The sequence below is a fragment of the Chiloscyllium plagiosum genome, unplaced genomic scaffold (genome assembly GCF_037043375.1).
Source record: "Chiloscyllium plagiosum isolate Xiang-an unplaced genomic scaffold, Cpla_swu_hap1 HiC_scaffold_11, whole genome shotgun sequence".
NCBI classification, from domain to species: Eukaryota; Metazoa; Chordata; class Chondrichthyes; order Orectolobiformes; family Hemiscylliidae; genus Chiloscyllium; species Chiloscyllium plagiosum.
Genome location: NW_028270149.1, coordinates 80,852,878 through 80,877,640, shown reverse-complemented (window position 1 = coordinate 80,877,640; position 24,763 = coordinate 80,852,878). Strand labels below are relative to the sequence as shown.

General features: G+C 41.0%; 1 protein-coding gene across 3 annotated transcripts in view; it reads right to left on the bottom strand.

Annotated features, from left to right (window-relative positions):
- LOC122557096 (sodium- and chloride-dependent neutral and basic amino acid transporter B(0+)-like) overlaps positions 1–24,763 on the bottom strand; it is a 120,303-nt gene that overhangs the window by 28,787 nt on the left and 66,753 nt on the right. For all 3 annotated transcript variants that reach the window (XR_015758696.1, XM_087992229.1, XM_087992228.1), the window contains 4 exons: positions 21,172–21,310; positions 14,660–14,792; positions 13,741–13,881; positions 8,068–8,296 (listed from right to left, as the gene is read on the bottom strand). Coding sequence is in view for 2 of the 3 variants with exons in the window: in XM_087992229.1 (XP_087848355.1) it covers positions 8,068–8,296; positions 13,741–13,881; positions 14,660–14,792; positions 21,172–21,310 (642 nt within the window). In the remaining variant the exon portion in view is untranslated. The remainder of the gene's footprint in view (positions 1–8,067; positions 8,297–13,740; positions 13,882–14,659; positions 14,793–21,171; positions 21,311–24,763) is intronic.

Sequence of the window (24,763 nt, the reverse complement as noted above, 5' to 3'; positions counted from 1 at the left end):
TCTAATCAAGGGGAGATCTAATAGAAACTTACAAGATAATACATGGCTTGGAGAGGGTGGACGCTAGGAAATTGTTTCCGTTAAGCGCGGAGACTAGGACCCGTGGACACAGCCTTAGAAGTAGAGGGGGGTAAATTCAGAACAGAAATGCGGAGACATTTCTTCAGCCAGAGAGTGGTTGGCCTGTGGAATTCATTGCCGCAGAGTGCAGTGGAGGCTGGGATGCTAAATGTCTTCAAGGCAGAAATTGATAAATTATTGATGTCACAAGTAATTAAGGGCTATGGGGAGAATGCGGGTAAGTGGAGTTGAAATGCCCATCAGCCATGATTGAATGGCTGAGTGGACTCGATGGGCCGAATGGTCTTACTTCCGCTCCTTTGTCTTATGGTCTTATGGAATTACCAGGAGATGGTCATTTGTGGGTAAGAAAAACTTAAGCCAAAAAACATTTTATTGGCTGGACTGTCTTTGGATGTGGTTGACTTTTGCGAGACATATCATATATGTCAGGTAATTGGAAAACCTTAGGCAGAGATTAAACTAGCACCCTTATTACCCATTCCCTCTCTAAAGAAACACCACACACTGGACAAATGAATGACAGTGAGAAGAGGGATGGTTAATACAGGACTGAAGGTGTTACACCTCAACGCATGCAGTATAAGGAACAAGGTAAATGAGCTTTAGGCGCATATCGAAAAAGCAGGTATGACAGGATGGGTGTCACAGAGACCTGGCTGCAAGGTGATCAGGATTGGGAGATTCAAGGATATACATCCTATCAAAAAGATAGGCAGGTGGACAGAGGGAGTTGGCTTGCCTTATTAGCAAGAAATAAAATTAAATCAACCATTAAGAAACCAAGTCAGGTCAGATGATGTAGAATCTGCGTGGGTAGAATTGAGGAATCACAAAGGTAAAAAAAAAATTGTTGGAGTTATGTACAGGTCTCCAAACAGTAGTAAAGAGCTGGTGTGCAAGGTACACCAGGAAATAGAAAAGATGTCTAGGAGAGACAAAGTTACAGTGATCATAAGGGTTTTCAATACGCAGCTGGACTGGGAAAACCAGGTTGGTTGTGGATTGACAGAAAAGGAATTTGTGGAATGTCTACGAGATGGCTTTCTGGAGCAGCCTGTGGTGGAGCCCATTAAGGAACAGGCAATACTGGACTTAGTGTTGTGCAATGAGGGAGACTTTTCATAGAATCCCTACAGTGTGGAAACAGGCCATTTGGCTCAACAAATTCACGACAACCTTCTGAAGAGTAACCCATCCAGACCTATTCCTCTATATTTCCCCTGATTAATTCACCTATCTTACAGATCCCTGAACACGATGGGCAATTTAGCACGGCCAATTCACCTAACCTGCACATCTTTGGACTGTGGGAGGAAACCGGAGCACCCGGAGGAAACCATGCAGACACAGGGAAAATGTGCAAACTCCACAAAGACAATTGCCCAAGGCTGGAATCGAGCCTGGATCCCTGGCACTGTGAGGCAGCGATGTTAATCACAGAGCCACCATCCCACCCCCATAATAAAGCTTAAGGTGAAGAATCCTTAGGAGGCAGTGATCATAATTTGATTGAATTTAATCCGCAAATTGCGAGGGACACGATAGAACTAGAGGTAACGGTATTATAGCCCAATAAAGGCAGCTACAGAAGTTTGAGGGAGGAGCTGGGGAGAATTGACTGGGAGAGGAGCCCAGCAGGAAGACAGTGGAACAGTGATGGCAGGAGTTTCTGGGAGTAATTCAGGAAACACAAGAGAGAGATTCATCCCTCGGATAAGGAAGCACAGTACAGGGAGCATGAGGCAACCGTGGCAGACGAGGGAAGTCAGAGAAAGCATATAGTATGGCAAAGGACAGTGGGAAACCAGGGGATTGGGGAGCTTACAAAAACCAACAGAGGGCAACAACAAAAAAAGAAATAAGGAGGGAGAAGATTAAATGAGGGTAAGCTAGCCAGTAATATAAAGGAAGACTGTGAGAGTTTCTTTAGATATCTAAAGGGCAAAAGAGCTGGAAAATGACACTGGAGAGAAGCAGTGGGGAACAAGGAAATGACTGAAGAATTGAATAGCTACTTCACATCAGTCTTCACAGTGGAAGACACAAATAATTTCCCAAAACTTCAAGAGAGTGAGGGAGCACAGCTGGGAATGGTGGCTGTCACCAAGGAGAAGGTGCTCGAAAAACTGAATGGTCTGAAGGTGGATAAATCACCTGGACCAGATGGACAACACCCCACAGTTCTAAAAGAGATAGCTGAAGAGATAGCAGAGGCGTTAGTGAGGTTCTTTCAGAAATCACTAGAATCAGGGAGGGTCCCAGAGGACTGGAAAATCACTAATGTGAGACCCCTGTTTAAAAAGGGAGTAAGACAAAAGGCAGAAAATTACAGATCGATTCACCGAACCGTGATTGTGGGTAAGATCGTGCAATCCATTGTGAAGGACAAGATTTCTGAATACTTGAAAGTGTATGGTAAAATAGGGAAACTCAGCACAGCTTCATCAAGGGGAAGTCATGCCTGACAAATTCTTTGAGGATGTAACAAGAATGTCGTACCAAGCAGAGCTACCTACCTGTATTTCAAGAAGGCCTTTGACAAGATGCTACACACGAGGCTACTGAGTAAGATAAGGGCCCATGGTGTTAGAGACAAGGTATAAAAGCATAGCCATCTGGCAGGAAGCAGAGTAGGTCCTTCTCAGGATGGCAGCCAGTAACAAAGTGGTGTTCGGCAAGGCACATTGTTGGGACCATGACATTTCACTTTATACATCAACAATCTCAGTGAAGGATCTTAGGGCAGTCTGGCTAAGTTTGCAGATGATACAAAGATAGGTAGAAGGATGGGTAGCATTGAGGAATGGGGCGGCTGCAGAAGGATTTGGACAGGTTCGGACAGTGGGCAAAGAAGTGGAAGATGAAGCACAACTTGGGAGAGTGGGAGGTCATGCACTTTGTGGGAAGAACAGAGACATGGACTATTTTCTAAATGGGGAGAAAATTCAGAAGTCTGAAGTGCCAAGAGACTTGGAAATTCTAGTTCAGGATTCTCTCAAGGTACACTTGCAGGTTGAGTCAGTAGTTAGGAAGGCAAATGCAATGATGGCATTTACTTTGAGAGGACTTGAATATAAAAGCAGGGGCGTACTTTGGAGGCTGTATAAGGCTTTGGTGGGACCACATTTGGAGTATTGTGTGCAGGTTTGGGCCCCATATCTCAAGGAGGATGTACTGGTCCTGGAGCATGTTTAGAGGAGGTTCACGATAAAGGTCCTAGGAATGAAAAGCTTAACATATTTGAGAAATCTTTTGAGTTCCCTGAGTCTATCTGCAATGGAGTTTAGAAGGATAAGGTGGGTATCTAATTGAAACTTACAGAATATTGAAAGGCCTGGACTGAGTAGATGTTGGGAAGCTGTTTCCATTGATGGGAGAGACTAGGACCTGAGGCCAAGCCTTTTAGAATGGGCATAAGGAGAAACCTCTTCGGCCAGAGAGTGGTGAATCTACAGAATTGATTGGTACAAAAGGCTGTGGAAGCCAGGTCATTGAGTATACTTAAGACTGAGATAGATAGTTTCTTAGGTATCAAGGGTAACAGGCAGAAAGCAGAAGAATGAGGTCGAGAAACCTTTGGCGGAGCAGACTCGATGGGCTGATTGGCCTAATTTCTGCTCCTATATCTTATGGAAAAACATTTTACAAGAGTTTTAATTGATTGCTTACGGCCTTGACTTAAACGAAATATGGGAATCAGTATTGGTTGACCATAATGAATATGACTGTTAGATTTACAAAAGCCATTCCATTACGCAGTATCACGGCTAAAACGATTGCTGAACAATTCCTCAATGTTTTTTTTTAAAACGAGATATGTACTATCCACAGAAATGCAATCAAATCAAGGGTCAAACTTTATACCAAATTAGTCAGGGAAATTTTGGTTAGCTTTCGAACAAAACAATTCAAATCCACTGCGCCCCATCCAGAATCACAGGGAGTATTAGAACAGCAGCAAACTTTGAAGACCCTGTTGAAGACTGAGAGTCAAGACTATCCATAGGATTGGGATAAAGGAATTCCATTTGTACTTTTTTGAAAATAGGAATGCACTAAATGAATCAACCAAATTCTGTCCATTTGAGTTCTTTGGGGCATGAGGTGAGATGATCACTGAAACTGATTAAAGAGAAGCTGGTGAGTTAGAGTTCAGAGACCCCATATTTGGACTATGTGTCAAATTAAATATAGTGGGTGAGTTGGGTAGAGTGCATTTTAAAAGTATCACAGCAAAAATCAACAAGTCAGAATTTGGCCAATATAAAGTGTGTGTAACTTCTAGTGACAGGTGAACCTTTAAAGGGTCTTATCAAATCAAAAAGAAATTGAGTAGGGTGAATTATTTAATAAGAACGTTAGACAGAAAGCAGCCTCAGAGTGTGTCATGTGAATGTGCTCAAAAGGTATTTTGATAGGGAAGGAAAGCAAAGGGAGAATGTGTTACTGGTTACAACAGAGTGAAGAACCAAGTTCAGAGGATTCTGAATTGGACATTTATCAAAAATTGATATGAATTATTGAATTATCTGCCAGAGGAAAATCGAAAGAGTTATTACAATCACATGTTGGAATAAGCTGGGAAGTACTAATCTGATTAGGTATGACGTAGATATAGGAAATGCTATTTCAGTTAGCAATATCCTGATATACTTGATCCTCTAAAGTTGGAACAGGTGCAAAAAGAGACCGAATGCATGATCAAAGGTAATATAATCGAAATGAGTTGCTGAGAATGGAGGTCACCAATAATAATGGTGCCAAAACCAGATGGTACCTTCAACTATGTGTAGACTACCACAAAGTCAATGCAGTTACAAAATCTGATTCATATCCTATTCCACATTTGGAAGACTGTATTGAGAAGGTGGAACAAGCAACTTGAAATGCAGGAAACAAGAAATGCAGAACATTTCAGCAGACAGAGGAATGTCAGAAGGCATTTGACAGCCTGAAAGCTGTATTGACCACTGCCCCAATGTTAGGCACATCTAATTATACAAAGCTATTCAAAATGGCTTTCAATGTGAGTGATGAGAGTGTCAGTTCTGTACTCTTGCAAGACAACGAGAAGAAGATGGAAACACGTATTGGGTTTTTTTCTTCCAGAAAATTGAATAATTATCAGAAACGTTCCACAATTGAGAAGAAGACCTCGAGTCTGGTGTTGGCGTTGCAACATTTCAACATTTATATCGCCAGTAATCTGAGACAACTGTATATACCATTACATTTTTTGGAAAAAATTAAGGACAAAAATACCAGATTATTTAGATAGAACTAATTGCAGCCATTCAAGTTGAAAATTGTACACATGGCAGGACAAGAGAATGTAATTGCCAATGTATTGTCAGGACTTTGATGAAGAAAGATGGAGGATTCAGTGGCAGGGAAACAGAATGAGATGGACTGTACTGGTGCATAATTGCATTCTTAGAGTCAATGCAACATATACACTTTGTGGTGTACTAATTGCAGAAGGCTAAAAGGTTTTTAAAAGTGAAGCCATCTTCATAATTGATGGTTCATTCTGTTAAAGGGTGAGGTTGTGACGATCTTATAGCTTTAAGAGATGTATTTTGACTTTTTTTTCCATGAAGAAAGGTTGAGAAAGAGACGTCAAGCAGTCTGCTCAAAGCCAATAAAGTTAACAGCTTGTGAGGTCGTGGATTTTTTTTTCAAAGTTGAGGCAGCTTGAATGGGTAGGTTCAAGCTTCCACAGAACCAGGAATCTTGTTTTAATTTTTTTAGTAGCAGTTGCTTTTGGTCTTGACGGTGGATTTGGAAGTTGCTTTTCTTCTATCTGTTCCAGGTTCTCTTCCTGCTGCTAGAATTACATGTGAGACAACCTATCTTACTGAATTCGCTGTTGCCAAGGGTGTGTTAATGGATATTGTTATATCAGAACAGTTACTGTTTAGTAGTTAAATAAACTATTATTCTGTTATCTTTCCCAATAGAGTAAAGTTATTCTGATTTCATCTTTTGTTTGTTGCATTTTAACTGCAGTGTATGAATAAAGTGTGTTTACTTTCAAGACTGGTTGTTTAATCAATCAAACTGCATCCAGGATGCAAGGTCTGGTCCTTGCCTTTGAAGTAAGAAAACGTTAGTGGAAAGGCTATCTTCTTCAGATTTTGAGGGAGTTTAGTCTGCTCCACAAATTCTCTTGGTGTTGTCAACAATTTTAGCAACCATGCTCTGTATCTCTTCATCCCAGTCATTTGTATAAATTGTAAACAGTTGTGGTCCCAGCACTGATTCTCATGGAAGACCACTTGCCAACCTTAAAATGAGCTCTCTGCTGCCTGTCAGCCAACCAATTTTCTATCCATGCCAATATCTTCTACATAACAAGCTTTTAATTAGCACCATACTTTTAATGGGACATTAACAAATGCCTTCTAGAGGTAAGAACATCCTGGGGTTACTCTTTATCAGCAATACTTAACCCTTCCTTAAAGGGCTCCAATAAATTTGTCAAACTTAATTTATTTTTCACCAAACCATGTTGAGTCTTCCTCAAAATCTGCAATTTACCTCAAATGCCTCAATATAATCTATTTAATCACAACTTAGTGGGCGGCACGGTGGCGCAGTGGTTAGCACTGCTGCCTCACAGCGCCAGAGACCCGGGTTCAATTCCCGCCTCAGGCGACTGACTGTGTGGAGTTTGCACATTCTCCCCGTGTCTGCGTGGGTTTCTCCGGGTTTCCTCCGGGTGCTCCGGTTTCCTCCGACAGTCACAAAAGATGTGCGGGTCAGGTGAATTGGCCATGCTAAAATTGCCCGTAGTGTTAGGTTAAAGGGGTAAATGTAGGGGTATGGGTGGGTTGCGCTTCGGCGGGTCGGTGTGGACTTGTTGGGCCGAAGGGCCTGTTTCCACACTAAGTAATCTAATCTAAAAAAACTTTAGCATTTTCTCTATGATACATGTCAAGTTAATTGACCTGTATATTCTTCCTTTCTTTGCCCAACCTCCAAGGTCCATTGACCACCCTCCAAGCTCGTGGTATCTTTCATGAATCGGGGGAGTTTTGGAAAATTAAAGCAAATGCATCAATTATGTCACCAGCCATTTCTTTTAAGAGGCGAGGATAGTCAAACAGGACTCAGATATTTGTCAGACCACACTCCAACAACTTGCACATTATCACTTCTCTGGTAATTGGGGTTTTCCGGAGTTCCTCCCTCCTTTCCATTCCCTGGATTCATTGCTACTTCTAGAGTGTTACTTGTACCCTTTATGATGAAGATTGATGCAATATATCTGTTCAGTTCATCTTCCATCTCTTTATTTTCCAGGTTCCATACGACTAATGCTCATCGTTAACATTTCATTTTTGAATATTTATAAAAATGCTTGTTAACTCTCTTTATATTTCTGGCGACCTTACTTTACAACTCTAATTCTTCCTTCTGAATTATTTGTTTGTCATTCTGTATTGTTTGTTACATTCTGCCGAGTTTGTACCATCTGTCATTCCACAGTAACATATTGTTTTTAACCTTTCTATTTAACCATGAATGTTGGGTCTGTCCCTTGGAATTTTAATTTATCTTTAGAATAAAAATCTTCTATATATTGTGAAAATCTGACTAAATAGCTTCCTCTGCATTTCCATTAAACTACGCTTCAATCTAATTTGCCAATTTAATTTAGACAGCTCTGTTTTCCTGACCTCATAATTGCTCTCATTTAAGTTTACTAAAATATTTTGCACTCACTTCTCCTACTCCAAGTTGCATGTAAAATGCTAGCTTGGAGCAGCTTCACCATAATATTGGGCATTAATCTTTTCTTGTTGCACAATACCAGGTCTGGTACAGCTTGCTCTTTTGTTGGCTTCTGAACTTGCTGTTCTAAGAAACTATCCTGAAATCATTCCATGAATTCCTCAACCAGGCTACCTTTGCCCATCAGGTTTATCACAAGTTTGGAAATATTTTAACAGAAGACAGCAAAGTGGACACTGCACTTACCTGATTGGGCAACCTCAGAAACAGGCTTCCCTTGAATATGAGCCATATGTCCAAGGATAGAGAAGATGACAAATCCGGCAAATACACTTGTACCACAATTAACAACACAGACAACAATGGCGTCTTGGTAACAGTTGTTGTGGAATTTGTTGTAGGATGACAGTGCTATTAAAGTACCAGAACCCACTGACAAAGAAAAGAAAATTTGTATTGCTGCATCTTTCCAGACCTATAAAATAGCAGGAAAAAGTCATCACCATCAGGAAATCACACTGAAGTTTTTTGTATACATACAATTGCATTTACCACAAGAAACCTGCAGTGTGTTTGGCTCCCAATTTAATGGCGGGACTAAATGAATTAACTTTCCACTGATAATTGCTATCTCTGATAAACAGTATATTGTATCCCTGTCTTCTACTCACTGCCAAATTCCTTCCAGGAGCTTTGATGCTTTTCCCCTTTAAGTCATGTTTTCAATTGAATGGCTTGACTCTTTCCTGGTTGCACTGACACCCAGTGACCTCTATTCTTTTATTCAAAACAGCATCCAAGGAGTCATTTTTAACTACCAAAATAGAGGCTTTTAACTAAAGAGAAGAAAGTTTGTCTAAATTAAAATTTAGGTCTGAAGATTGGTTGAATTCTTGTCACAATTCTGCTTTTCCAGTTAAATAATATTGTGGTTAAAGACATGATTTGGAGATGCCGGTGTTGGACTGGGGTGTACAAAGTTAAAACTCACGCAACACCAGGTTATAGCCAACAGGTTTAATTGGAAGCATACTAGCTTTCGGAGCGATGCTCCTTCATCAGGTGATTGTGGAGGGCTCGATCGTAACACAGAATTTATAGCAAAAATTTGCAGTGTGATGTAACTGAAATTATACATTGAAAAATTGATTGTCTGTTAAGCCTTTCAACTGTTAGAATACAGTGATAGTTTCACTTCTGTCATGTGTAAATCACAAAACCCTTTTTTTTAAAGTTGCATTCTCGGGTTAGCTGTTAACAATGGTGATAGCTAGACAATATGTTGAAGGTGTTAGCCCCCTGTGTTCTCTGTCTATGACCTGATGTTTAGATTGATTCTAATCTAAAAAGTGAGATAACAGAGTTTTACATAAATTCATGCAGTTTTTGAGCTCAAAGTTCTACATGAATGTATGCAGTTTTTGAGCAAAGTGCAATGTAACTCTGCAAGTACAAATTCACCACACAAAATATGTGTGTGCATGTGGGTCTTTGTCTGTTTGTGTGTGTGTCTGTCTGTCTGGGGTGGGGGTTGTGAGTGTGAGAAAGTGTGTGTGTGTGCAGTGAGTGCAGAGTGTTTTAAGTCTGTGAGGGGATACATGTGTGGGAGTGTGTGTGTCTATAAGGGTGTGTGTGGGTGTCTGTGTGTGCGTCCGTGTGTACCTGTGTCTGTGTGTATGTGAGAGTGTGTGTGTGTGGGAATATGTGTGTGTATGTGTGGGAATATGTGTGTGTGTGTGGGAATGTGTGTGTGTGTGTGTGTGTGTGTGTGTGTGTGTGGGAATATGTGTGTATGTGTGAATATGTGTGTGTGTTGTGTGTGTGTCCACTTCCAGGTGTCCGTCACGTTCCCCACACCTCCACTCCTTGCCTTTAAACAACCGCCAAACCTCAAACAGATCATTGTTCGTAGCAAACTGCCCGGCTCTCAGGACAACTCCTTACAATCCTGTCACGGTGGACGCTGCAAGACGTATCAGATTGTGGACATAGATACCACTATTACGCGTGGGAATACCTCCCACCTTGTACATGGCAGGTACTCATGTGACTCAGCCAACGTGGTCTATCTTATACGTTGCAGGCAAGGATGCCCGGAGGCATGGTACATTGGGGAAACCGAGCAAAGGCTACGACAATGGATGAATGGGCACTGCACAACAATCAACAGACAGGAAGGTTCCCTCCTGGTTGAGGAACACTTCAGTGGTCCAGGACATTCAGCCTCGGACCTTCGGGTGACCATCCTCCAAGGTGGACTTCGGGACAGGCAGCAGAGGAAAGTAGCCGAGCAGAAGCTGATAGCTGAGTTCGGTACCCATAGGGAGTGCCTCAACCGGGACCTTGGGTTCATGTCACATTACAGGTGATAACCATTGTACTACACACACACACACAGATATTCCTACACACACACACACGGACACAGGTACACACAGACGCGCACACAGACACACACACACACACACGGACACAGGTACACACAGACGCGCACACAGACACCCACACACACACACGGACACAGGTACACACAGACGCGCACACAGACACCCACACACACCCTTATAGACACACACACTCCCAGACTTAAAACACTCTGCACTCACTACACACACACTTTCTCACACTCACAACCCCCACCCCAGACAGACACACACACACAGACAGACAAAGACCTACATGCACACACATATTTTGTGTGGTGAATTTGTACTTGCAGAGTTACATTGCACTTTGCTCAAAAACTGCATACATTCATGTAGAACTCTGAGCTCAAAAACTGCATGAATTTATGTAAAACTCTGTTATCTCACTTTTTAGATTAGAATCAATCTAAACATCAGGTCATAGACAGAGAACACAGGGGGCTAACACCTTCAACATATTGTCTAGCTATCACCATTGTTAACAGCTAACCCGAGAATGCAACTTTAAAAAATAGGTTTTTGTGATTTACACATGACAGAAGTGAAACTATCACTGTATTCTAACAGATGAAAGGCTTAACAGACAATCGATTTTTCAATGTATAATTTCAGTTACATCACACTGCAAATTTTTGCTATAAATTCTGTGTTACGATCGAGTCCTCCACAATCACCTGATGAAGGAGCGTTGATCCGAAAGCTAGTGAGCTTCCAATTAAACCTGTTGGACTATAACCTGGTGTTGTGTGATTTTTAACTTTGACTCAAACATGTTTACATTAGTCTGACATTTCACTGCAAAGTTTATTGATGAATTGATTGTAAGATGTGAAAAAAGAATCAGTCACAAGAAAGGAATAAAGCGGCCGTTTCATGATATTCCATCCCATCCTGTACAATTTTTAAAAGTCTAGTTATATTCCATTTTATGATAACAAAGAACTGCAGACACAGGAAATTTGAAACTAAAACAGAAATTGCTGCAGAAACTCAGCAGGTTTGGCATCAAGGGAAAGAAAGTAGAGTTAACGTTTCGGGTCGAGTGACCTTCCTTCAGACCTAATTCCCTTTCACTCTGTTCCACCCTACATTGTGTCTTCCTTTCTCTACCATTCTTCTACAACTTGTTGAGGTTAAGATGTCAAAAGTTGTGTCAAATTTAGCAAAATCCCAAAGTGAAGCACCTGGATATTGCTCAAATTAGAGATAATATTTTAACTGCCAAGGGACAGCATAGATTTGACTGTAGTCATTTAGTTCAATCTTCAAATATTGACAGATTGTTTGAAACCCGACATGATCCTGTGTCTTCCAGCTTTGACCAGATTATGTCAGGTGTCCATAGGACCATGAGATATAGGAGCAGAATTAGGCCATTTGGCCCAATTAATCTGCTCAACTACTTGAATGTAATTGATAAGCTCCTGAACATACTTCTCCTGTGTCTACTCTGTAAAGCTTGATCCCCTCACTAATCAAGAATCTAACTCAATCTGCCTGAAAGACATTCAATTACTTGGCCTCCACAGGTGTAGTAATAACTTCCAACAGATGAACCAACGCCTGGCTGAATAAACTCCTTCTCATCTCAATTTTCAAGGGTCGTCCTTTCACTATGAGGAAACATCTCTACATCCACTCTATCCAGGTCTTTCAGTATTCCATAAGTTTCAATGAAGTACTCCTCATCTTTCTCAACTTCATCGATACTGACCCAGAGTCCTCTACCACTCCTCATATGTCAAGCCCTTCATCCCCAGGATCATTCTTGTGAACCACTCATGTGAAATAAGCCATTAATGTGTTGGATCTTTAGTATGATTATATCAATAACCAATCAATCAAAATTTAAACCCAGCACTGTGGCACTAATAGCTCATGCACAGATTTGCCAGTCAATAAAATGAGACCACTGTGGAGATTGCTCACCAAAAGAAGCTGTCAAGTTTGAAATCTTTCTTCTCTGTCTGTGAGAGAGTGATGCACTCCGAGGACTGCGCCTGAGAGCCAAGTTCCACAGCAGATTTTAATTAGAACATAGAACATAGAAAAATACAGCGCAGTACAGGCCCTTTGGCCCTTGATGTTGCGCCGATCCAAGCCCACCTAACCTACACTAGCCCACTATCCTCCATATGCCTATCCAATGCCCGTTTAAATGCCCATAAAGAGGGAGAGTCCATCACTGCTACTGGCAGGGCATTCCATGAACTCACGACTCACTGAGTAAAGAATCTACCCCTAACATCTGTCCTATACCTACCACCCCTTAATTTAAAGCTATGCCCCCTCGTAATAGCTGACTCCATACGTGGAAAAAGGTTCTCATGGTCAACCCTATCTAAACCCCTAATCATCTTGTACACCTCTATCAAGTCACCCCTAAACCTTCTTTTCTCCAATGAAAACAGCCCCAAGTGCCTCAGCCTTTCCTCATACGATCTTCCTACCATACCAGGCAATATCCTGGTAAACCTCCTCTGCACCCGTTCCAGTGCCTCCACATCCTTCCTATAGTATGGCGACCAGAACTGCACACAATACTCCAGATGCGGCCGCACCAGAGTCTTATACAACTGCAACATGACCTCAGGGCTCCGGAACTCAATTCCTCTACCAATAAAAGCCAGTATGCCATATGCCTTCTTCACCGCACTATTTACCTGGGTGGCAACTTTCAGAGATCTGTGTACATGGACACCAAGATCCCTCTGCTCATCCATACTACCAAGTATCCGACCATTAGTCCAGTACCCCGTCTTTTTGTTACTCTTACCAAAGTGAATCACCTCACACTTACCTACATTGAACTCCATTTGCCACCTTTCTGCCCAGCTCTGCAACTTATCTATATTCCGCTATAACCTGACACATCCTTCCTCACTGTCAACAACTCCATCGACTTTCGTATCATCCGCAAACTTGCTCACCCAACCTTCTAGCCCCTCCTCCAGGTCATTTATAAAAATGACAAACACCAATGGTCCCAAAACAGATCCTTGCAGAACACCGCTAGTAACTGCACTCCAAGATGAACCTTTACCATCAACTACTACCCTCTGTCTTCTTCCAGCCAGCCAATTCCTAATCCAAACCTCCAACTCACCCTCAATGCCATACCTCCGTATTTTTTGCAGTAGCCTACCATGGGGAACCTTATCAAACGCCTTACTAAAATCCATATACACCACATCTACTGCTTTACCCTCGTCTACTTCCTAAGTCACCTTCTCAAAGAATTCAATAAGGTTTGTGAGGCACGACCTGCCCTTCACAAAACAATTCTTTTGGATATAATTTCAGTCATCTCAAATCCAGACATGGTGGAATTTGAATTTTAAAATAAAACCTTAGATTAAGTACAAGATCCACAGCAAGAGTTTGACTGACCAGAAGTACATCTCTCAATGTGTGTAATGCTATAATTGTCAATTATGTCACTTTGAGACTGATGAGGCAACTGAAATTCTATGGATTATTCTGGTATACGTACATGACCCTCTGCCAGTTTGGAGAAGTCTGATTGGATTCCAATGTAGAATTCAATTCCTTTAGAGGCTCCCTCCAGGGTAAGCCCTCGGATCAGGAGTACGGTCAGAATCACATAAGGTAATGTCGCAGTGAAATAAACCACCTGAGCACGAAGAATAAGTTGTTAGGTATTCCCATATTCCCCATTTAAAGCATTCAACTTAACTGAACATTAAGGCACTAGGATTTTAATCAATGCAGAATTTAAATCACACATTATTTTTCTAAGTTACTATATGTACACTAATGTAAAGTTATATGTTGAAAGGTAAGATTTTAATTCAAAGATAAGGAGTTTGCTGGCACAGGAGAGAGATTTTGGAGAGATTGTAATCCATTCTGGCCTATAAACTTGCTATGTCAGAGACTGTTCCCGCCAATCCAACCACCAACAGTAGTACAAGGGGATAAAAATAGCTTGTAAGCAAACACAAGAAGCTGAACACATACCTTCAGAGGTGTGCTGTTCTATATTGCTGTCCAGTAAGTTTACCTCACAGCATGTTTGATTTCATGTCTGAAGTGGGTTGCAAATACAAAGAATTTGTCCTTTTGGGCTAAAGGTCAGGGTTCAATACATACATGAGGTAAATAAAATTCCCCAGAGTCCCTGTAGCAGTGACTGAAACCCTTAAAATGAGGGACACATTGCAGGGGGAATTACTGCTGTTCTTTCCCTCAGAAGAAAGATTTTCAGGTCGTCCTCAGGCCTGAAGTGCCAAATAACTTTTATGAATCTCCCACTCTCCAAAGAGACACTGTTAATATCACTGGGAGATAAACCAGCTACTTCACAAATAACTTGCAAGCTCTAGTTGTATTGTTACAGAAATCTGTATTTTGACAGTTGTTTTAATTCTACTCATCACTAAATTGTTTACCTTTCCTGAAGATTTGATTCCTTTTGATAACGCTGCCCCAACTATTACCCAGGCCAGAAGCAGACAGAGGGCTAAATACCAGACTATCTCCCCAGTCTTATCCACTGAACTCGTACGGCGTAAAACCACTTTACTGAACAAAATAACAATAGAAAACAGTTTAAGGTCAAATGCCTTTGCACAGAGAACCTTCATAATGTTAACAGGTTTTGTCACAGTATTTTTCAATTATCCTTTTGAAAGATATTATTACATATGTTTGGAGCAGATGGGAAATGAACTCAGACCTGCTGGCTCAGTTGAAGGGACATTACCACCATATCACATGGAATCTTCAAGATTTTGTTTACACTGTGAGCATTGATGAAATTCCTCAGATTGTAAATTGATTTAAAGACATACATAAGAAATGATTCATTGACTGCTTTGCAATGCACAGGAACAAAGGGAGATTATTTAACCCCTTCATTGAATTCCTGATTATAGATATGAATACAGGAACAGAGGAAGGCTATTTAACCCCTTGAGCCTGTCCTACCATTAAATGAGTTTGTGACTGATCTGGGACCAGACATCCACCACCTCAGCTTCGTCCTTACTCCTCAATGAAAGAGATACAAGCCAGAGATGAACAAGGAAATCTAGCAACTCATGGAGACACATGCTGAATGCAAAACTTACCAACCCCAGCAACCTCTACAGCTACACAACGTTCTTTTTAAACGTTGGAGAAAAATAGCAACTAACATGCTAAAATGTATGGGGAGGATTACATCCTCATGACTGATAACTTTGTCCAACCAATTATTGTTTGGTGAATTGGTAATACGACGAGTGCAACCATCACTGAAATAATTTCTACCATTGTCAGTTTATTTGGCATATCAAAGTGGATATGATCTAACAATGGATCACAGATCTTCGCCAAACCAATCTAAGGCATATGTGTCAAAGGAGGAGTGATTCATATCCCCTTATCAGCCTAATTTCCAGGGTTCAGAAAAAACTTACAAGGATGTTGCTAGGTTTGGAGGATTTGAGCTATCTGGAGAGGTTGGATAGGCTGAGGCTGTTTTCCCTGAGGCGTCGTAGGTTGAGAGGTGACCTTATAGAGGTTTATAAAATCATGAAGGGCATGGCTAGGATAAATAGACAAAGTCTCTTCCCTGGGGTTGGGGGTGGGGGGGGTGGGGGGGGGGGGGGGGCGCGGGGAGTCCAGAACTAGATGGCATAAGTTTAGAGTGAGAGGGGAGAGGGGAAAGATATAAAAGAGACCCAAGGGGCAACTTTATCATGCGGAGGCTGCCAAACGAAGTGGTGGAGGCTGGTACAATTGCAACATTTAAAAGGCATCTGGATGGGTATATGAATAGGAAGGGTTTGGAGGGATATGGGCCGGGTGGGACTAGATTGGGTTGGGATCGCTGGTCAGCATGGACAAGTTGGACTGAAGTGTCTGTTTCAGTGCTGTACATTTCTATGACTCTATAAATGTTTCTATATTTCTATAATTATTAAATGGACAATAGGTACCTGTATAAAGCAGTTCAGGACATCTGTTTGCGACTTCTTGTCTTTGAAAAAAGGGTAATGCGATGTTGTATCTCAACATCAATGTGTAATATACCATTACGGAACATGGTCATGATGCCAGCAATATATCATGGCATGTGATGTAATGGTATAAAGTTCTCAGTCTCCATCTTACTGAGTTCTGTCCTCTTGCAGCATGATGCTGAGAAACACACTACAGTACATTTGAATTACTGAGCTTGAGTCCAAATGCACAATTGTCAGTGACTGTAGTGTAAGTGTGTAAATATGAGGTGCTATACTAAGTCGATTGAATTCATTAGTACTACATAGCCACGTCTCATCCTTACGTTCTAGGAGTGAATAACTGTCATAGTGTGATAGTTGCAGATTACTAGCATGTTACGCCGTATCAAATCAAGGCCAGAAAGAGAAAATACCCAAGGAACTAATAATAAAAAGGAATTTAAGCTAATTAATCTCAGCAGTGAAAAAGTATTGGAAGAAACTAAGTGATGAAATACCAAAAGATCTCCAGCACCTAAGGGAGTACATCCTATCTGCAAAGAGGTATCGAGAGAGATAATGGACCAATGAGTGAATATTTTGCAGAATCCCCTGTGGTTTAGAATGGTATCAGGGAATTACAAATTAGCAAGTGTACCATTACATTCCAAGAAAAACAGGAAAGAGAAAATAAAAACTGACCAACCAGACAGCTAACATCAATGGATGGAAAAATGGTTTAATGTATTATCAAGAAAAACTTAACCCATTACAAACATATCATACGATACATAGTCACTAAATGAAAATGATATTCAATTAACTTACTAGTTGCTTTTTTGGTTGTAAATAATGAAGAATCACTCTGTATGGTTCCCTTAGATTTTCCAAAGTATTCAGTTGTGCCACAGAAAAGATTAGTGTACAAGTAAAATGTTCATGGAGTTAGCAGGGGCACATCAGCATGATTTTAAAAGGCAGATCATACTTGACTAACTTAATTGATAATTTTTAATGTAATAATGGATAATGTTGAAGGAAATCCAATGTATGTTATATATTCGATTTTAAAAATACATTTGACATGTCTAAAAGACTGGTTCACAAAACTGATGCTTATGGAATTGGAGGACGAGTGTCCAACTGTGTTTAAAACACGGTTTAAGTGTAGAATACAGTGAATTATGGGGATTGTTTACTGTGATAGTGAAGGATAATATACAAGGATCAGATTGCGAAAGAAACCAGACTTCAAGAATTGGTGAGCACTGACAATGTTACAAATTGGCTCCAACTTCAGACCATAAAACTTGGAGTGGATGTAAGGCCATTCGGCCCATCGAGTCCACTCCGCCATTTAATCATGGCTGATGAGCATTTCAACTCCATTTACCCGCACTCTCCCTGTCGCCCTTAATTCCTTGCGAGATCAAGAATTTATCAATCTCTGCCTTGAAGACATTTAACGTCCCAGCCTCCACTGTGCTCCATGGTAATGAATTCCACCACTCTCTGGCTGAAGAAATGGTTTTTTAAATTGGCTGTATTATATACTGAATAGATTTATTCCAATAAGAACAGGTTCCTTTTTTGTGCTAACATCTCTCAAAGTATTTTGCATACTATGAATACCTGAGGACTGTGTTATAGATAAACTTGCAATGGTTTTGCACAAATTGAGATCCCAAACAATAATAAGCAGCAGCATTTTAATAGTGCTTTTCATGGCTTTAAGACTTTGCAAAGTGTTGGTCAATGAAGGAAACATTAGGGAAGTCTGATTAGATAATATAATGGAAAAAAAATCAAATAAGCAAACAATTAATTTAAGGGAGTCTATGGCAAAGGAGCATAATCTGAAAATTAGAGCCAGAGCCTTCAGGAGTGAAATTAAGAAAAATTTCCACAAGGCGGCTGGAAGAAGTTTAGAACTCAAACATACAAATAAGAATTGATGCTTGATTAAAAGCAGTGCTGGATAAATTGTTAAATTTAAATCTATCAAATCTAAGATATAGTTAAAAGGATAATAACTGCCTGGTTAAAATCCTCCAACTTCAAGCATATCCAATGAAAATGTGTCAGCTGTGACTTCACCAGTGTGGACAGGTTATGGTAATGCTTTTCTGTGATGCATTTTTGAACGAAGCTTTAGTTTCTAACTTTTCCCAATGCATTATACCAATTTAAATACTGCTGTGCTAACAATACTCATGCTTACCGTGGGTGTGGTGTCTTTATGTTTAATGGAGGGATGATAATTATTGAGGATTCTTCAAATTCTGCTTCTGAGTTAGGTCTCAGTTCCATACTTATCAACACGAGTACAGAAGATAATGTTACTACCTGACTGCATCACCTATCAGAAGTATGAGTGAGAATGGAAAAGGAGCCCCTGAAAATCAAAAAAGAACCTAAACATCAAAGTGGAGTGTTCAAAATCTAAAAGGAGCTCTTGAAAGAAAGATATTTTACCTCTGTGAAATGTTCATGCAGGCCAAATGGACAGGTGGATGGCAAACCGGATTTCATCCAAAGACATGTGAGGTGATGCTTTTTGGCAGAAGTGATGAGTAGAGGCAATACAGATTTAATGGCATAGTTTGAAAGAGTACACATGATTAGAAGTTGTTGGCAGTTCTTTTATATTGATCATTGAAGGCAGCAAGATATTGGAATGTAAATGTGGAGAATTGATTAACACAGACAGAAAGCAGAGAGCAATGTTTTTAAATTGGCAGGTTTGCCAATAACAAACAGAAAGGTCAAAGAAATGTGTCAGTGTAGCTCAATTCCCTGAGGACCATACGGCATTGAGGTATTCATACTACTCCCTACTTCATCAGACTATAGCCATGTATTCCTCATGTCTGTCCTGGTCCTCCTGGGCCATCACAGCATCCTCTCTTCCAGCTACCTCCTCAAATAAAAACTCACATTCTTTCATCTCTTCACCTCTGAGACATTACCCTTTGGTAGAGTCAGGTTGTGGAGAACATGCAAACAACTATGATGCCAGATACTCAGTTGATAGTCTCCAGCATTGTACTTGATCAGTCAAGGCATCTTCCTCAGTAGCACTATTGTGATGGTTTTGTGCCTTTCGGAGAGATGTATTCTCTGTTGTTTCTCTTGCAGAGAGCTGTTGCCACAGAGACCAGGCTGTCTGCAGCAGGCAGACAGTTGATAAATAGTTTGGCAATATCCCTCAGGTGTTGTTTTTTCATGAGACAAAAGAAGCATGAGCAGTGGAGTCAGGGTTCACACAGACCCAGGAAAATTTTAGTTTTTCTTTTAGTTTGTGAGATGGTTTCTTCTGCTGCTGAGCTAACAGCTTGTCTTCTCTGCTGTTAGAGTCTTAGATGAGAGGCTTCCTTTTAGAATTAAAACGAGGCAGATATGGGATGCTTCCTATATTGGAACAGTTGATAATTCATACTTAAGTAAAACATTATCTTGTTAAGTATTTCAAAAGAGTTAAAGTTATGCCAATTCTTTTTTTATTTTAATTGCATCATAAGATTAATGTTGGTTTTGATTAAAGCCTAGTGGGCGACCAATCAAATCAAATTTGGAACACGGCACCTTATACTAGCCTGGAAATAAATATTAAAGATAAGGTCGAGCCTATCTCCCACTAAAGCTTAGCAGGGTCTGGTCTCGTCCATAATACTGTGGTCTGCTTTAGAATGACCCCTGTGGAAGCACACACATAGGTCCACATCATTCTGTGGATCCTCATTCGTGTCTATTGTATAAACTAATGCTCTGAAAGAGTTAATGTTTGAGTTGGACAGATCTCTACTCAGACTGCTAATGTCCCACAACTCTGGGTTGGGAATCAATTGGAGTCTGAACTGGTCTCCTGATGGAGACACACATGTCTTTGCTACCTCTGGCGGATAATAAATTAAAATGCATTAAGGGTTAGTGTAACTTGTACATAGTTACTGTTATGTCATAAAATACACTGTGTAATCTAAGGCAAGTGCTGAGACTTATTTGTGATCCATCATAATCATAACTTGCTGGTGAGATAGCTAACCCAGCACCTGGATGTGGAGAAATTCTTTGTTGAAGGTTAATTAAACAGCCAGAATGTGGCCTTTTCCCTCTCGACTGATCAAGTTCACCCATCTACCAATCTTTTCACCAGCTCTGAGAACAGAATATCCCGCCCTTTATTTTGTTTGACTGGAGAATCTAGAACATGGAAGCCTAGCCTCAGTATAAAAGGTCACTTTCCGAGCATTATTCGTTCTGCCCTTGTAACATATTTCAGTTTTGTTGCTGATGTTGAGGGCAAAGACTCGATATAAATTAATTGGTTGATGTTAACATCCTTCTAAAACTATATTCCAGTGTTCAGTGGTATTAAATAAAAAGACTAAATTTGGTGTTGTTTTAAATATTCTCTCTCATTCTACACACTGATGAAAATATACAGCTTTGTTAAACAATCAATCAATCAATCAATGCTGATGGGATTCCCTTGTGGGCTGATTTGGTTTGAAGGAGTTCCTGACGGTGCTTCATTGACAGCCTGACATTGCACTGTTAAAACTACCTGGGTTAGTCACTGTGTCTACCAGTGAATTCAGCTCCTTCATATCATTAAACATTGTATTACTCCCAGTTTCCCTAATTCACTGACCAGGACTATGGGTTAAACATAATACTGTATTCAATTGATAATACAGAGAAAGGGAGATCAGTCTTGAAACCCGAATATAAAAGAAAATAAATATTTGTTTGATAAGGTCTAAAATCATGTGAAAGGAAAGCTGCAGTGTTAGAAACCAGGGAAATACAAACTAAAGCAGGAGCCCTTGTTAGTATACAAGAGGAGAATAATGTAAATCTCTACTGCAATCAAACAACTTCTCTCTCATTTACCAACTAACTATCCCAGAAGATGTTGCTGGCCCAGCTATGCAGGTTATAGGTGTAGCTCTCTGCAACAATGTACTTACTCCCAGTATTGCTCACTTGGACCCTGGTGAGGAATGGAGATTTCTGATCCATTTGGACAAGATTCATTGTTTGTCTGCAGCCATGTTGTATTAACGATTTCAAAATATCCATTGTCCAGAGAGAAATTGCAGAGTGGATCTGGAAAATATGGAATATGTTTGTAAGGGATAATTTACTTATTATTCTTAGGATGTACAGATTATTAGGAGGGCAGGCATTAACTGCTAATCTTAATTGTGGAGGTCATTAGGCCTCTTTAGATGTCAGTTAATGGATAACCACATTTGATAAGATAAAATAGTTTACCATAGACCAGTCTGCCAGTGAGGTATTTGAGGTATTAGAGTCATAGAGATGTACAGCATGGAAACAGATCCTTCGGTCCAACCCATCCATACCGAACAGATATCCCAACCCAATCTAGTCGCACCTGCCAGCACCCGGCCCATATCCCTCCAAACCCTACCTACTCATATACCCATCCAAATGACGCTTAAATGTTGTAATTGAACCAGCCTCCACCACTTCCTCTGGCAGCTCATTCCATACACGTACCACCCTCTGCATCAAAAAGTTGCCCCTTCGTTCCCTTTTATATCTTTCCCCTCTCACCCTAAACCTATGCCCTCTAGTTCTGGACTCCCCCACCCAAGGGAAAAGACTTTGTCCATTCATCCTATCCATGCCCCTCAATTTTGTAAACCTCTGTAAGGTTGCCCCTCAGACTCCGACACTCCAGGAAAAACAGCCCCAGCCTGTTCAGCCTCTCCGCACAGCTCAAATCCTCCAACCTTGGCAACATCCTTGTAAATCTTTTATGAACCCTTTCAAGTTTCACAACATCTCCAATAGGAAGGAGACCAGAAATGCATGCAATATCCAACAGTGGCCTAACCAATGTCCTGTACAGCCGTAACATGAACCACCCACCTTTCCCCCCGCCCCCCCCCCCCAAACTCCTGTACTCAATACTCTGACAAATAAAAAAAAGCAGACCAAACGCCTTTTTCACTATCCCATCCACCTGTGACTCCACTCTCAAGGAGCTATGAACCTGGACTCCAAGGTCTCTTTGTTCAGCAACACTCTCCAGGACTTTACCATTGTGTAGAAGTCCTGCTAAGATTTGATTTTCCAAAATGCAGCACCTCGCATTTATCTGAATTAAACTCTATCTGCCACTTCTCGGCCCATTGGCCCATCTGATCAAGATCCTGTTGTCATCTGAGGTAATCCTCTTCGCTGTCCACTACACCTCCAATTTTGGTGTCATCTGCAAACTTACTAACTGGACCTCTTATGCTCGCATGCAAATCGTTTATGTAAATGACAAAAAATAGAGGGCCCATCATCGATTCTTGTGGCACTCCTACTGCCTTTAGACTCTAAGGATTCACTCGATCTATCCTGTCTACACCTGACATATGCTTCCTTCTTTTTCTTAACCAAACCCTCAATTTCTTCAGTCATCCAGCATTCCCCATACCTACCAGGCTTTCCTTTCACCCTAACAGGAATATACTTTCTCTGGATTCTAATTATCTCATTTCTGAAGGCTTCCCATTTTGCAACCTTCCCTTTACCTGTGAACATCTGCTCCCAATTAGCTTTTGAAAGTTCTTGCCTCATACCGTCAAAATTGGCCTTTCTCCAATTTAGAACTTCAACTTTTAGATCTGGTCTATCCTTTTCCATCACTATTTTAAATCTATTGGAATTATGGTCGCTGGCCCCAAAGTGCTCCCCCACTGACACCTCAGTCACCTGCCCTGCCTTATTTCCCAAGAGTAGGTCAAGTTTTGCACCTTCTCTAGTAGGTACATCCACAGACTGAATCAGAAAGTTTTCTTGTCCACACTTAAATTCCTCTCCATCGAAACCCTAAACACTATGGCAGTCCCAGTCTATGTTTGGAAAGTTAAAATCCCCTACCATAACCACCTTATTATTCTTACAGATAGCTGAGATTGCCTTACAAGTTTGTTTCTCAATTTCCCTCTGTCTATTAAGGGATCTATAATACAATCCCAACAAGGTGATCATCCCTTTCTTATTTCTCAGTTCCACCCAAATAATTTCCTTTGATGTATTTCCAGGAATATCCTCCCTCAGCATAGCTGTAATGCTATCTCTGATCAAAAACACCACACCCCTCCTCTATTGCCTCTCTTTCTATCCTTCCTGTAGCATTTGTATCCTGGAACATTAAGCTGCCAGTCCTGCCCATCCCTGAGCCATGTTTCTGTAATTGCTGTGATATCCCAGTCCCACGTTCCTAACCATGCCCTGAGTTCATCTGCCTTCCTTGTTAGGCCTCTTGCATTGAAATAAATGCCGTTTAATTTATTAATCCTATCTTGTCCCTGCCTACCCTGACTGTTGGACTTGCTTCTGTTCTCAACTGCACCAGTCTCAGATTGATCCCTTTCCTCACTATCTCCCTGGATTCCAACCCCAACCCCGCCCCCGCCCAACCCCATCACAAACTTACCAGTTTAACTCCTCCCGAACAGCTCTTGGAAATCTCCCTGCCAGTATATTAGTTCCCTTTCAATTTTGGTGCAATCTGTCCTTCTTGTACAGGTCACTTCTACCCCAAAAGAGATTCCAATGGTCCAAAAAATGTGAATCCTTCGTCCGTACACCAGCTCCTCAACCATGCATTCATCTGCTCTATCCTCCTATTCCTGCCCTCATTAGCTTGTAGCACCGGGAGTAATCCAGATATTACTACCCTCGAGGATCTCCTTTTTAAATTCCTGCCTAACTCTCTGTAATCTTCCTTCAGAATCTCAATCTCTCCCCCTCCTAGATCATTGTTTCCAATGTGGACAATGACCTCTTGCTGGCCCCTCTCCCCCTTGAGAACATTCTGCACTCTCTCTGAGACATCCTTGATCCTGGCACCAGGGAAGCAACACACCATTCTGATTTTTCGCTGCTGGCCACAGAAACGTGTGTCTGTACCTCGGACGAGAGAGTCCCCTAACACAATTGATCTCTCGGAAGCTGATGTACTCCTCATTGCATTAGAGCCAGTCTCAATACCAGAAACTTGGCTGTTCGTGCTACACTCCCCTGAGAATCCATCACCCCCTACATTTTCCAAAACAGCATACTTGTTTTAAATGGGTATAGCCACAGAAGGCTCCTGCACTAGCTGCCTAGCTCGCTTGCCTTTTGTGGAGTTAACCCATCTGTGTGACTGTACCAGAGACTTTCTCCGCTTCCTATGACTGCCATCCATTACGTACTGCTGCTGTTGCAAGTTCCTCATTGCTTCTGTCTCTTCAACCGATCCATTCGATCTGATAAGATTTGCAACAAACAGCATTTATTGCAGATATAATCAGTAGTAACCCTTAAACTCTCTTTAAACTCCCACATCTGACAAGAAGCGCATATCACTCTACCAAAGGCCATTTTTGCTCCTTCACAATCTACAGACCCAGAAAATAACACCGTCTTATTCCTCTACAAAACGCTGTCATATGTTAAATTAATAGTTATGGGTTATATTTTAAGTTTAATCAAGAGACATATCTCAAAAAACATATGATCAAGAAAGAACCAACTTGACTTACTAATGCA